At 39.5% G+C, this 14,638-nt stretch overlaps 1 protein-coding gene across 5 annotated transcripts in view; it reads right to left on the reverse strand.

Moving 5' to 3' along the window:
- Positions 1–14,638, reverse strand: part of RARS2 (arginyl-tRNA synthetase 2, mitochondrial) — a 56,602-nt gene that overhangs the window by 17,410 nt on the left and 24,554 nt on the right. For 4 of the 5 annotated variants that reach the window (XM_030555902.1, XM_030555897.1, XM_030555900.1 and 1 more), the window contains 5 exons: positions 13,996–14,072; positions 6,638–6,796; positions 5,472–5,578; positions 4,120–4,215; positions 2,930–2,990 (listed from right to left, as the gene is read on the reverse strand). In XM_030555902.1, the coding sequence (XP_030411762.1) occupies positions 2,930–2,990; positions 4,120–4,215; positions 5,472–5,578; positions 6,638–6,796; positions 13,996–14,072 (500 nt within the window). The remainder of the gene's footprint in view (positions 1–2,929; positions 2,991–4,119; positions 4,216–5,471; positions 5,579–6,637; positions 6,797–13,995; positions 14,073–14,638) is intronic. The other variant, XM_030555901.1, reaches the window with a different exon arrangement.

The following is a 14,638-nucleotide window of genomic DNA, read 5'->3' on the forward strand; positions in this document are numbered from 1 at the left end:
CAGAGCCAACCTGTGGAACTTATTGTCAGGGGATGGTGTAAAGGCTAGAAGTATAACTAGGTATAGAAAATAACTAGATAAGTTCATGAAGGATAGGTCCCTCAATGGCTATTAGCCAAGATAGTCAGAGATGCAACCCCATGCTCTAAGCATCCCTAAGCCTCCAAATGCCAGAAACTAGGACTGGGTGACAGGGAAATTGGATCACTCGAAATTACCCTGTTCTATTCATTCCCTCTGAACCATCTGACTGTCAGAAGACAGGATACTGGACTAGATGAACCATTAGTCTCACCCAATATGGCCATTCTTATGACCTTATGTGACATTTCAGCACTTCTGGGACACTGGGCCAGAGACAAATGTATATATTTTAAACATGTGCTGTATAATCATAGAATCATAGGAATGTAGTGTTGGTAGGGACCTCAAGGGGAACACCTAGTCAATCCCCCATGCTGAGTCAGAACCAAGTATACACAGACCATCCCTGACAATTATCTAATTTGTTTTTTAAAATCTCCAACAACAGGGATTCCACAACCTCCTTTGGAAGCCTATTTCAGTACTTAACTATCCTAATAGTTAGAAAGTTCAGTGAACATGGAAAACAATTGAATCACTGTCCTCTTTATAACAGCCCTTAATGCCCTTATCATATTTGAAGACAGTTATCAGGTCTCCCATCAGCCTTCTTTTCTCAAAACTAAAGACGTCCATCTTTTTTTTAAACCTTTCCTCATAGGTCCGGTTTTCTAAACCTTTTATTACTTTTGTTGCTCTCCTCTTGACTCTCACCAGTTTATCCACATCTTTCCTAAAGTGTGGTGCCCAAAACTGGACACAGTACTCCAGTGGAGGCCTTACCAGTGCCAAGTACAACGATTACCTCCCATGTCTTACATACAAGTCTTCTGTTAATATACCCCAGAATATTAGCCTTTTTCATAACTGCATCACATTGTTGGCTTATATTCAATTAGTGAGTTACTATAACCCCCAGACCCTTTTCAGGAGTACTACTGCCTAGCCAGTTATTCCTCATTTTGTAGCTGTGCGTTCGATTTTTTCTTTAGTAACAGATAATGCTCATCTCTCAAATATTAATATATTAAATTAAATATACATTTGCTGCTCTCTTCATCTTTCAATTCATCTCTCCTGTGACTGTTACAGACTTCCCATTGGAATTAGCCTCTCTCTGTACTCAACAACAGGCTTGCTATTACAGGCATCATGGGATGCAGGTTCCCTCACCTAGTTAAGATGGCAGAATTCACCACCACTCTTTCATTCTAGTTTGCTCCTGAACTACAGCCCCACGGGCCATATTTGACAGACCACTACTGCAAGAAGTGAATGATTTTTCTTCTCCTTTATTCTTTTTCAAGCCCAGGCTAGGAATTTCCAGAGCTAGAATTAGTAATTCATGCATTGTTGTTATAGAAGAGTACAGATGAGAGACAGAGTAGGTGACCTGGCAGGTGATTTCCATTTCTAACTTCTCAGAGACACTGTAATTTCAATGGCCATACTAGTTACCTCGCAGGTTCCAGCTTTTGCTGCAAGAACGTAAGGATTATGTCAGGGAGAAGAAGAAAGTTAGACATAAGGACTGAACAATTACTAAAAGTTGAGGTGACTGGCCACTAATATCCTTCAGCAGGTGCTCTTTCTCGGGCTATATTAGGGCACTGACTCTGCACTGGTCCATCTCATTATTATCAATTTCAACCTTCATTCTCTTTTGGTGCAAAGTATTTCGTTATTTTCACTTTGTCACTTTCTTGTAAGTCATGGCAATCACAGGGGTAAACATAGATGAGTAACTGCACACATCAGCTATTGCTACGTCCATAACTTCTGGAGCATTGTTTCTCTGTTGGAATGCAGCTCCTTGGTGACAAGGAAAGCAGCATGTTGCTATCGGTGGAAAACACATTATTGCGATGTCACAAGAGGGGAAGAAAAGCTAATGGAAACTCCTTGGAGCCAGAAAATGAAGAGCTAAAAAGACCTGGGCTTTTGGTTGTACATTTACTGGCTCCAGTGATTTTTCCAAAGGCATCGTATTATGTAACATTATACTGGATAATGAAAGCATACTACCAAGCATGCTGTATGGACATCTCCAGACACATCATAATGAGCAGGCCAAAAAACCTGTAGATTTGCTTCCCAGAGGACATTAACTGACTCCATATACTAAAAAGTGGTTTTCAAAAGGTTACCTTTATCTCTGAAAAAAACTTAAAGGCATCATATGCTGTATCTTTAGAATTGCTAAAGCTAAGAAGTTTTACAAAGCAAACAAGGAGGTAATCCTGCTATCCATTACTGATATTGCTGAAGTCATGTTAAAAAAACAGCAGACCATTAAAATGCTCCAAGTCTGCAGCCGCATTGCCTAGATGGATTAAACAGCTCTTGATGTGCAATTCCAACTGAATCAACAATAGAGCAACTGAGGTACCATAAACAAGCTATAAAATTCCCATTTGTGACAATATACTGGGACTTTAATTTAAAGTTCTGTGTAAATGGATTTTAGAACATGACTTGAATAGCATATTTTATATCCTTTTATATGCTAAAACAATTATAAGAATCAACTTTTAGCTTGACTCAATATTTAATAACAATATTTATCTGGAAAATGACCTGCTGATTGAGTAAAAGCTATTTTTGAGCTAATTAATTTTTAAGATGGTGAGTCCACATGATTTTTCAGCCATTTTGTGGGTCATGAACTAAAAAAGGATTGAGAACCATTGTGTAATATTGTGGAATAGCTGCTGTGCAGTGAGGCCCTCTAAGTGTCTGTTGTGATGCCAAGTACCATGTGCCATGGTCACAGTGGGAGCAAGAGAGGCCCTGCATTAATAAAAGAGTTAAACTCAAAGTGTTGTGTGCATCTAAAATTACTTACCACATAAATCATAGTATCACAGTTATATTTCTGCATTCGGTCTATAGCAGCAGCAAGATCTCTGGAAGAGATAAATGAGAAATTCTCAGTCAAACTAAATCCACCTCATTATTTAGAATGGGTTGCCTGCCATTGTAGAAAGGTTGTAAAAATGAACAAGTGCATTATAGAGGGTTTTTACCTTGTACTGAAGCCACTGCCAGAGAGAGAATACCAGGTTAAATGAATCAATGTATACTTCATGCAAAAGAGTGAGCATCTGGTCTTTGTTCATTACGTATTTTTAGGATTCAGTGTTGTTGTTTTTAAACTCATTATTACGGTCAGAAAAGCGAGTAGGAAAAATGACTTCTTGCACAGTACAAATCTGGTCCGTGTGTCCCTACTGGGACAGTGAAATGGTCAAACAATTGGGGAAATCTTGTGAGCAGAGAAGATAGAACCTTCACAGGACCTGGACATAGACTGTGGAGATAACTCCTGCAAGAGATAAGAATGACCCCTAACCACAGTCTCAGAACTGAATGCAGTTCACCTCTTCAATGCAGCTTTTCTCAAGAAGTTCACACACACACATAAACACCCCTCCCACCCCAAACACTAAAAAAAGTTTGATTTTTGTCAGCCTGTGGTATGAACTAAAGTGACTGTTATTTCTATTTTAAAATACTTTAGAAGAATTCAAATATTATGATGATAGGTCCAAAAAGATGGTGGTAACAACTGATGTAGCAGGCTGTCGGCACTGCAGAGCCAATAAAGATGTGGAAGAGCAAACTGCTAGTCTACATCACACTTCATGAATAAGAATGCTAGTCAAGTTCTTCTAAAATCTTTGTTGTGATCAATTATTTGTTAAGCAGAAAGAATATAGCTTTGTGTTCAGTCTATTTATATGGTTGATAGCTGGGACCAAAAAAAGGATCTATAAATAGAGTAGATTTCCTTTTGGACTCTTAGAGAATAAATCTAGAAAAACAAGGCTTCATTTTTTTTAAAGTAACTACCTATCTCTCCATAGTTATATTGTCACTATAACGTTCAGTTATTCAAATTATTGACTAGTCAATATCTTGTAGTGTTTCTATAACAAAAAAAGAGTTTAAATCCCTAAAAGACACTACTAATGCAAATTACACAAAAGTTTACCACTGAACTAAATCCAAAGTGTAGCATAGACAGATACTTGCCTTGTTATATAAAGAGATGTCCCATCACTACGCATTACAGTGGAAGACAATGAGAGGTCTCTTTTTTCAGAAAGATCCACTACTCTTGTTCCTTTGCTGAAAATGAAAAACAAAGAAACCTCAACCACATAACATCATTTGAAATAATTGCAAACCAAAATTGAAATACAGAATCCAGAAAAAGAATCAGATGACACATACATAAAGAAAAGATCTTTCTTCATGCTGCCCACTATTCCTGGAATAGTCTCATTCCTCTTGTGCACAGAGAATCTTTCCTCTACTCCTTCACATTTCCTTTGCATTAGTAGAAGCATTGCCAGCAGATCAAGGGAAGTGATTAATCCCCTCTATTTGGCACTGGTGAGGCCACATCTGGAGTACTGCATCCAGTTTTGGGACCTGAACTACAGAAAGGATGTGGACAAATTGGAGAGAGTCCAGTGGAGGACAATGAAAATGATTAGGGGCCTGGGGCACATGACTTATGAGGAGAGGCTGAAGAACTGGGCTTATTTTGTCTGCAGAAGAGAAGAGTGAGAGGGGATTTGATAGCAGCCTTCAACTACCTGAAGAGGGGTTCCAAAAAGGATGGAGCGAGGCTGTTCTCAGTGGTGGTAGATGACAGAACAAGGAGCAATGGTCTCAAGTTGCAGTGGGGGAGGTCTAGGTTGGATATTAGGAAAAACTATTTAACTAGGAGGGTGGTGAAGCACTGGAATGGGTTACCTCAGGTGGTGGAATCTGCTTTGAGGTTTTCAAGACCTGGCTTGACAAAGCCCTGGCTGGGATGATTTAGTTGGGATTGGTCCTGCTTTGAGCAAGGGATTGGACTAGATGACCTCCTGAGGTCTCTTCCAACCCTAATCTTCTATGATCTCTCTTTCATAACCTCTTCTTTCACCTTGCCTTCCATTGCTGATATCAGAGAATTGCCTGCTCTCACTCTTGTGGCTCATCTTTTATGAGTGTTATTTCCACACATTAACATTGTCAATACCTCAAGACACGGACACATCTAACTCAATTTATTAAGTACCATGTACCACTATGGTGCTATATAACTAATAAACAGCACAACCAGCCATTAAATAATTAGTTCGGAAGACCATTTTCCCCAATATGAAACATTTTCACTGTGCTCAGTTTTAGCTGCAACACCACTGCTTCTGCATCTTCCACATGATATTATACTGAAAGTACTTGCGTAAGGGAAAAATCCCACAACTACTGAGCAGCATATTTTTATCTATCTATATAACCACCACATCTTTTATATTTGAAATATGACAATAGCAAAGAGTTAAAAAAAATCACAACTGTTATAATGAAAACAAAATAACCTTTCATACATTGTTTTCTGAAGGAGTCCTTTAGTGTCCAACATCTTTAGAACTTCCTGGGACTTCTCTTGATAAAATGATTCTCCAGAATATTCATCAAAATGCACTCCTAGACGCTGAAAGTTTCCAGGAACAGAAAGGAAAAACACTGTTAGGGTGAGACTTACACTTTCTTCAAGTCTTTAAATTTGCTAGAAGTCAGATGATGGGTCTGTGTTGTAGGCCATCTAGATGGGGAGAGTGACGATGGATTTTAGTCATGAACAGCTAGGATTTGTTGTCAAAAGGAAGGGATTTGGGGTTTTAATTTAATCTCTGGTTCATTACATTTTGTTTCTTGGGTGAGGAGCAGCTGCTATTTTATTTCAATTCACAGCAAAGGCATTTGTCTAGAGCCTGGGATAGGTTCTTTCATAAATATTTATTATAAATGAAAATAAAATACAAGTTTTTCCCACAAAAGAATGGAAACTGGTTTTAATTAAATGTCAGTGTGTGAGACAGGATTTCACTTTAACTGCACTCTATCTGCAGACATCTTTTGTACTGATTACTGTAACTTCCAGTTATTGTAATTTCTCATGATCAACTGAATCTGCAATGTTTGCTGTTCTGTATAAAAAAGTTAGATTAATCTAAGCTAAAACAAGCTATTTACCAATTACATTTATGACATGGAACCTTTTAATTTAGTGGGTTGGAATTTATTAAAGATGTACTACATAGGCATAAATCTGCTTTGTCGCTCAGCACTCTTCTCTTGGATTGTGTGACTATGAGAAAGGAAAGTCGAATGTCTAGTCATATGGATTTCAAAAAACAAATTTGTCTTAGATCTTCGCAACTAAGATTTACTATGCTTTGCCTGGATATTAAATAAACCACAGCACTTTTGGTAAGAGAAAGGTGTTTGCCTCAGCATATTTGGAAAGTTTTTCCCTTTCCCTACTCTTATAAAACATCTGTAAAAAGGTGAAATGGTTGAGCTCCTGATGGTTCCTTCCACTCCAAGGGCGACTGAATTTCAGCAGAATATGTATTTAGTTTGTGATGTGCTGAGGGAGTTTCACAGATGAAAAAGTGCTATGCAGATGTCAATGATTGGTATCATCAAACAGTGGACGAAAGGAGACTATCCTAGGACTGCATAGAGACAACAGCTGATGGTGTGGCACCTTGTAAATCCGGACATACTCTTCAATACTGAAGTCTCTAAAATGCTGCCACATTGACAGTGTCTGCTGATCACGTGCCTCCAATTTTCTAAAGAAATCCTGTGCCAGCTTCTTTATGTTTTCATCTTCTTCTGCTGCTTTGTTAACCTGTACATATACCTAAAATACAATGGCATGGAAAATGTGCAATAAATATAATCTTCCCTTCAAAGGAAAATAAAAGTGGGAAACACAGGAAAGTCCACAAAAACAGCACAGAAGAGTGAGACTAGGAACACACCGTTTATTTTTAGGGGCTGTACAGTTTAAACTCAACTGTGGTAACTATTAGTTTTTTCGAAAATCCAGATTGTAATCCCACAACTGCTACTTCTATTGCTGTTACTTCGGATGCTGCTTCTGTTACTATCCCAATCTTGAAGCAACCAAAGCAACGGAATATGGAAGAATTCATTTGTATGTAAAGAAATCAATGATAGAGTCTTAAACCAGGATGCATTTCAGGTTGTTGATCACATCATTGGCACATGTCAGTTAAACCCCAAAGGAAAAGGCTGGCATGCTGTTTAACTAAGGGAGCCCATATGTCAATTTGCTAGAAGTGTGTGTTGCATTCAACACTGCTAGCGTATATAGACATTGGCTTCCCTGGTTGGATACTGTATTCCTTTAGTTGTTAAAGGCCAGAAGTAGATTCAGTTCAGAGTGATTTTTATTTATTTTTTGCATTTAGCATTTAGAAAATGAGAGGCAAAGTTCTGAAAGCAAAATTATAAAAATGCTGTTTAAAAATAAATTTACCATGACCGTTAATTTTATATTTTGACCCACACAGGTCAGCATTTATGGAATACTGTCCCACTTTGACAGGTTTTATAAATTAACCCTGTTAGGCCACTGAATTATTGCAACATTAGTGAGACATTAACACTCCAATTTACAAAAGTCCTGTTTGAACAATTCCATGAGTTTAGCCAAAATATCTTGCTGTAGTGGTCTCAACCTGTAAAAATGCTCTCATCAGCTAAATATTCTTGAACTCTTCCCCTTCCCCCTTTATGTGTCTTGAATTTCAGAGATACTGAATTAACTGGACAGTATTACCAACAAGTCTCAAATTGAGAGCAGATTAAGGTTTCCACAACCTAGCCACAGACAATGAAATTTAAGCTCAGAGAAGATTTAACCCTTTCTATGGAAGGATAGTGACTGAACACATTCAGTTTTTCCCTCCTTGTTGATGATTTTATAGAGTAAACAATAACTGCAGCTGTGAATGGCTAGCCACATCTGACTCCCAACCAGAATTTAAAGGTGCAACTATGGGTACGTCTACACTACTCACTGGATTGGCGGGTAGCGATCGCTGTATCAGGCATCGATTTATCGCGTGTAGTGTAGACGTGATAAATCGATCCCCGATTGCTCTCCTGTCAACTGTTGAACTCCAGTTTGGCAAGAGGCGGAAGCAAAGTTGATGGGGGAGCGGCGGCTGTCGATACTGCGCTGCGAGGGTGTGAAGTAAGTGATTCTAAGTCAATCTAAGATATGTAGACTTCAGCTATGCTATTCTTGTAGCTGAAGTTGCATATCGTAGATCGATCCTCCCCTAGTGCAGACCAGGCAAATGACTAGAAGGGATTCTCACTTTTATGCTTAATTACACAAAAATCTTCCTAATGTATTTTTCCTTTTAAACAATAGCAGGGAAGACCAGTCCAATGTATCATATATAGCATTTCAATACATATCAGAAAGGCACAGCAACACAGTACAATATAAATCTGCATCAATTGCAGATATAAATCAGAGGCATAGTTAAACAGTTATAGCAGTCAAAGACTGTGGGTATTTGAGAAATTGTATTTTGGTTTAATAAAAAAAATCTGCTTCATTAGAAATCACCACACCTGCACTGAATGTTTCTCTCTGTGAATGCTGAAGGTGATTTGGGGCCTTCTCACCATAAGCCTAGGTATCTAATTCATTAAACAAATCAAGGAAAAGAATGATCAAGCAAAGATATCTTAATGTTGCAATGCCTATCTTGTACCAGATTCAAATAGCCTAATTTTGCATAATAAAACTCAACTGTATATAAAAAATCTCATTGTCTAGTGTGTAAATCCTACAGGGTATCAGTACAAACCACATACACCTCTACCTCAATATAACGCTGTCCTCGGGAGCCAAAAAATCGTACTGCATTATAGGTGAAACCATGTTATATTGAACTTGATTTGATCCACCAGAGTGTGCAGCGGCCCCCCCCCCCCCCCGAGCACTGCTTTACCACATTATATCCGAATTCGTGTTATATCGGGTGGCGTTATGTTGGGGTAGAGGTGTACCAAATTATTTGGAAACTTGCAAAGAAAGAAAAAGTGCCACCATTTATGTTGATTGAGAGAAATTCAAACTAAATAGTAAAGGTTGTGCAAGAATTATGTTCTAGGCTAGGTTGTCTCCTAATGGCTGGACCTTGAAGTTAGTACTTCAACTCCTATATCATGTACTTAGAGCTATTTATCTGATTTTAACTGAGGGAGCCCAAGGGGAAAGAGAAAATATACACGGATTATTAAAAGTCAAAGGAGGTGAATGGCTTGGAAGCTAGAACCATTATGCTATTGTATAAACAGTACATATTTCTGTGCACATAATACACAGTTGGGTGGAATGCACTGAAATACTCAAACACACCTTATGTCTGAGCCAATAACTAGATTTACTTGAAATCATCCCATGACATAATGTCTGGTTAGTCTACTAGAATGTCAGCTTTTGGCAGCAGCTGCCATCTTCAGCCCAATACAGATGGAAGCGCAGTTCAGCTTTTTATTAGATTATTGACTCTCTATGATACATACAGCTCCATATCAGAATGTATAAATCGTTACTGAATAGCACTATACATTTGGTATATTTACCTTTAAAAAGAGTGGGGCATGGAACTTTTTACAATTCAAAATTTGTGCCTGACCAACTCCATAATGATTGGAATTGTTCTGCTAAGTGCCTTATATCTATACTTGGCCATTTCTGATAGCTGATGCGTGCAATCAGCCAGCAGACCACGTATTCATATTACAAAGGCTCAGTGAGGCTCTCTGCTCATGGCATACAATGCAATCAATAGTACTGTTCTCTATATAAACTGGTGGAGAGAAGGATCAAATGAATAACTAGTTTGCATGTGAAACACGTTTGGATGGACTGAGTCAGAATCCTAAAATACAATCTGCTCTGAACCGGCAAGGAGATTTGTTTGATCCAAATAATCTGTCCTCACATGTCTGAAGAACCTATTGTGCAGTGAAGGGGTCAGATTCACTCTTCCAGTGCAGGGAGATGCAAACTGCTGTACCAGCTTGCTCCCTGTGTTCCAGGAAGGCCATTTGCCCAGGAGAGGACAGCTTTAACCTTCATCAGCAAGGGCGCAATAGAATCCCTGCTGATGGACGCTGCCTAGGAGATGTACTGAATCCGGTTCACTTTTACAATCGTAAAGAAAGATAAGCCCATTTTGCACAGCCAGGAGAGCATTCTGAAACTGTGCATGGTGACAATCATTTCTCACCACACATCCAGAGTAGACTGCATTCAGATTAAAGATCTTGTTTAAGATCCTCTTCCCAAAGTTGCTCTTAAGGTGTAATTAAAACAAACATTGTCATATTCACATGTTTTCCAGTGTGAATTAAATAATAAAAAGAATATTTAGAAGTTTAAAGCAGTTTAAGATGGGTGAAGTAGCGTGCCTGGCATTAAATGAGGATATTGATACAACAGGCATCAGGGAAACTTGGTGGAATGAAGATACCATGTCCCACTGAGTAATACCAGGGTACAAAATATATAGAAATGACAGAGTAGGTCACACTAGTGGGTGTGTGGCATTATATGTTACAAGAAAGCATGGAGCCAAATAAGGTAAAAATCTTACTTGAAACAAACTGTGCCATAGAATCTCTCTGCAGAGAAATTGCATGCTTGAATAATAAGAGTATAGTAGTAGGAAAATACTAACCAACCACCTGACCAGGATGGTGACTGTGACTGAAATGCTAAGGGAGGTTAGAGAAGCCACAAAAGCAGAAACTGCAAAAATAAATGGGTGATTTCAACTATCCTCAAATTGACTGGGTAATTGTCACTTCAGGGCATGGTGCGGAGATAAAAATCCTGGACACCATAAAAGACTGCTTCTTGGAACAGCTTGTCCTGGAATCTGCAAGGGGAGAGGCAATTCCCGACCTAGTCCTAAGAGGAGCGCAGGATCTGGTTTGAAAGCTAACTATAACTAAATCACTCGGTAACAGCAACCGTACTGTAATTAAATTTAACATCCTAGTATGGGGGATAAAACCAAAACATCCCACCATTCTAACATTTAACTTTAAAAAGAGGAAGTGCACAAAAATGAGGACACTTGTTAGATGGAAGTTTAAAGGCACTGTCACAATGGCTAAAAGCCTGCAAGCAGCATGGGGATAACTTCAAAACTCCATAATAGAGGCTTAGAATAAATGTAGACCTCAAATCAGAAAAGACAATCAATCAGAGGACCCAAAAAAATAAAAGACACCACAGCTAAATAGCAGAGTAATGGAAGCTGTCAGAGCCAAAAAGGCATCCTTTACATTGTGGAAGTCAGATCCTAGTGAGGATAATAGGAAGGTGCACAAACTCTGGTAGGTTAAGTGTAAAAGTATAAGAAAGCAGGCCAACAAAGAATTTGAGAAATGTGATGAGGTATATCAACCCCACACTAGTAAGATGAGAGTTAAGGAGCTTCTCTAGAAGCAGGAAGCCACACCCCTCGCCTCTGCCGGGCATGATCCCAGTGTAGGGAGCATTCAAAAGGGAGCAGCTCAGCTCAGGCTAGGCTGACTGAGGAGGAAAGGGGTTGGGTGCAGCAGCTTCCTGTCAAGAAGCCACCATGACCAAGCCTCCAAGCCAAGCTGATGGAAAACCATTGACCGCAGGAGCAGAGGGTGCCAACTCACTCTCACCCAGGGCTCCGGAGACGATCCTGGGAGGAAGCCAGGAGAGATCCCAAGACAGAACCATGGCACCACTGGAGGTACAGGGGTAGGAAGTGACCCAGGGAGTACAAGTAAGGTACAAGACCCTACACCACATAGATGACCTACTGCTCTGAAGGGCCCTGGGTCAGAACATAGGGTGGGCCCGTGTTATCCTACCTCCTTGTTGGGACTATAGCTGCCAGGCAGAGCGGCTCTTAACTCTTGCCATTGGATGATACTACATGGACTATGGTTGCGAGGCAGAGCAGCCCTTGACTCTTGCCATTGGGCAACGCTACCATGGACTATAGCCGTGAGGCACAGCGGCCCTTGACTCTCCACATTGGGAGACACGTCCATGAACTGTAGCCACTAGACAAAGTGGTCCTGAATACTCACCACTAGGTGATAATGCTGGTCTGCGGCACACAGGCATCTCCTGACAAGAAGCAACTTGCTAGAGACACCATTCTAACAGTAAGTGTCTTTTTAAGTACATCAGAAGCAGAAAGTCTGCCAAACAGGCAGTGTTGCCACGAGACAACCAAGGTGCTGAAGGAGCACTCAAGGAAGACAAGGCCATTGTAGAGAAGCAAAATGCATTGATCTTCACTGCAGAGGATGTGGGGGGGATACGCACATCAGAGCTCTTTTTTGGGTGACAAATCTGAAGTATTGTCCCAAATTGACTGATCAATAGATGAGGTGTTAGAACAAACTGATAAATGAAACAGTACTAGGTCACCAGGAGCAGATGGTATTCACACAAGAGTTCTGAAGAAACTCAGATATGAAACTGCAGAACTACTAACTGTAGTATGTAACCTATTGCTAAAACAAGCTGCTGTACCAGATGACTGGAAGGTAGCCAATGTAACACCGATTTTTAGGAAGGGCTCCAGAGGCAATCCTGGCAATTATAGGCCAATAAGCCTAACTTCAGTTCTGGCAAAACTGATAGAAACAACAGTAAAGAACAAAATGACCAGACACAGACAAAAAGGTCAATTTTCACAATGGAGAAAAGTAAACAGCGGGGACCTCCAAGGATCTGTGCTTTTCAACATATTCATTAATGATCTGGAAAAGGGAGTGAACACTGAAGTGGCAAAGTTTGCAGATGATAAAAAAATTATTCAAGATAGTTAAATCCAAAGGTGATTGTGAAGAGTGAGAGAGGGATCTCACAAAACTGGGTGACTGGGCATCAAAATAGCAGATGAAAAACAACACTTGTAAGTGCAAAGTAATGCACATTGGAAACAATAATTCTTATTATACATTTAGAATGATGGGTTCTAAATTAGCTGTTACTGCTCAGTTAAGAGATCTTGGAGTCATCCTGGATAGTTCTCTGAAAACTTCAGCTCAATGCACAGCAATGGTCAAAAAGGCTAACAGAATGTTAGTTTCCACCCCTTTCCTAATAGTTCCCAAGATAGAGAATATCATAATGCCACTATATAAATCCATGGTACACCCAGACCTTGAATATTGTGTCCAGTTCTGGTTGCCCCATCTCAAAAAGGACATAGTGGAACTGGAAAAGATTCAGGAAAAGGCAACAAAGATGATCAAAGGACTGGGCTTCCATAGAAGGAGAGACTAAATAGATTAGGCCTGTTCAGTTTAGAAAAGATGTGACTAAGGGGGATATGACAGAGGTCTATACAATCATGAATGGTGTGGAAAAAGTGACTAAAGAAGTGTTAGTTACCCTTTCCCATAATACACAAACCAGGGGGCATCCAATGAAATTAATAAGAAGCAGGTTTAATACAAACAAAAGGAAGTACTTTTTTACACAACACACAACTAACCTGTGGAACTCATTGCCAGAGAATGTTGTGATGGCCAGAAGTATAACTGGGTTACAAAAAGAATTAGATAGATTCATGGAGGATATGTCCATCAATGGCAATTAGCCAAGATGATCAGGGAATACAATCCCATGCTTGAGGTGATTCTAAACCTCTGACTGTCAGAAGCCAAGAGGGGAAGACAGGGGTAGATCACTCCAACTGTCCTCTCTGTACACTCCCCCGAAACTCTGGTACTGGCTGCTCCGAGACAGGATACAGGGCTAGCTAGACCATTGGTCTGACCCAGTATCGCAGTTCTCATGTTCTTAAGAACAATAGAAGGTATTTTAGCACAAAAAAAAAAAAAAAGCAGCATTTATATTTTCAATAGAGCATAATATAGCTTAAGTAACAAATGTTTTAAAGCTTTTTGTTTTGAAGACATATGCTTTCATACATATAAGAGCTAATAACTATGTTGAAAGAATATTGCTAATATTATTTGAAAACTTTTGAATCAAGTTACCTCAAAGAGGTGTTGTAAAGGATTGGATTGTAGCTCTTCTTCATTGCCAAACTGTTGGAAACCAGCTCCCAGTAAACCTAGAATAAATAATAATTAATAAAATGGGACATTAGAAAACAGACCAGTATGTATTATATCTTGATTAAAAGCTTTGTACAACCAAATCTGTATCTTGGCATTATAAATAATGAAAGGAAAACATGCCAAAATATTTTAAAAACATAATTGCATCTGCCACAATAGACACAGAAAAAAACCTGATTATTCCAGTGCTCAAAAAACCGTAACAGACAAAGACTGGTATAAAAGACAGGGGTGATCCTTCTAATAAGTACCTCCCAACACCACAGCTGCTGGAATTCCTAACCCTGGAATCTGCTTCAGGGATCCATCTTTCACATCAGCATTTAGCTAGAAGCTGTCTGAAATCTGAAGCCCACACACCAATCCCCTATGTCTGCTGGAAAGAAGGTGCTTCCCTATTCCTCACACCAAAGTCATCTGGCTGCCATGACTACTCCTCCACCAGCCTCTGGACCACTCCAAGAGTCTGATCTCCACTACTCTATTCACACTTTTGTTTTGAGTCTCCTTTCCCAGTGAATAGCTCCCATGCCCCACCTCTCCTGTTGCCAAAGGGAAG

The sequence above is a fragment of the Gopherus evgoodei genome, chromosome 3 (genome assembly GCF_007399415.2).
Source record: "Gopherus evgoodei ecotype Sinaloan lineage chromosome 3, rGopEvg1_v1.p, whole genome shotgun sequence".
Taxonomy (NCBI): Eukaryota; Metazoa; Chordata; order Testudines; family Testudinidae; genus Gopherus; species Gopherus evgoodei.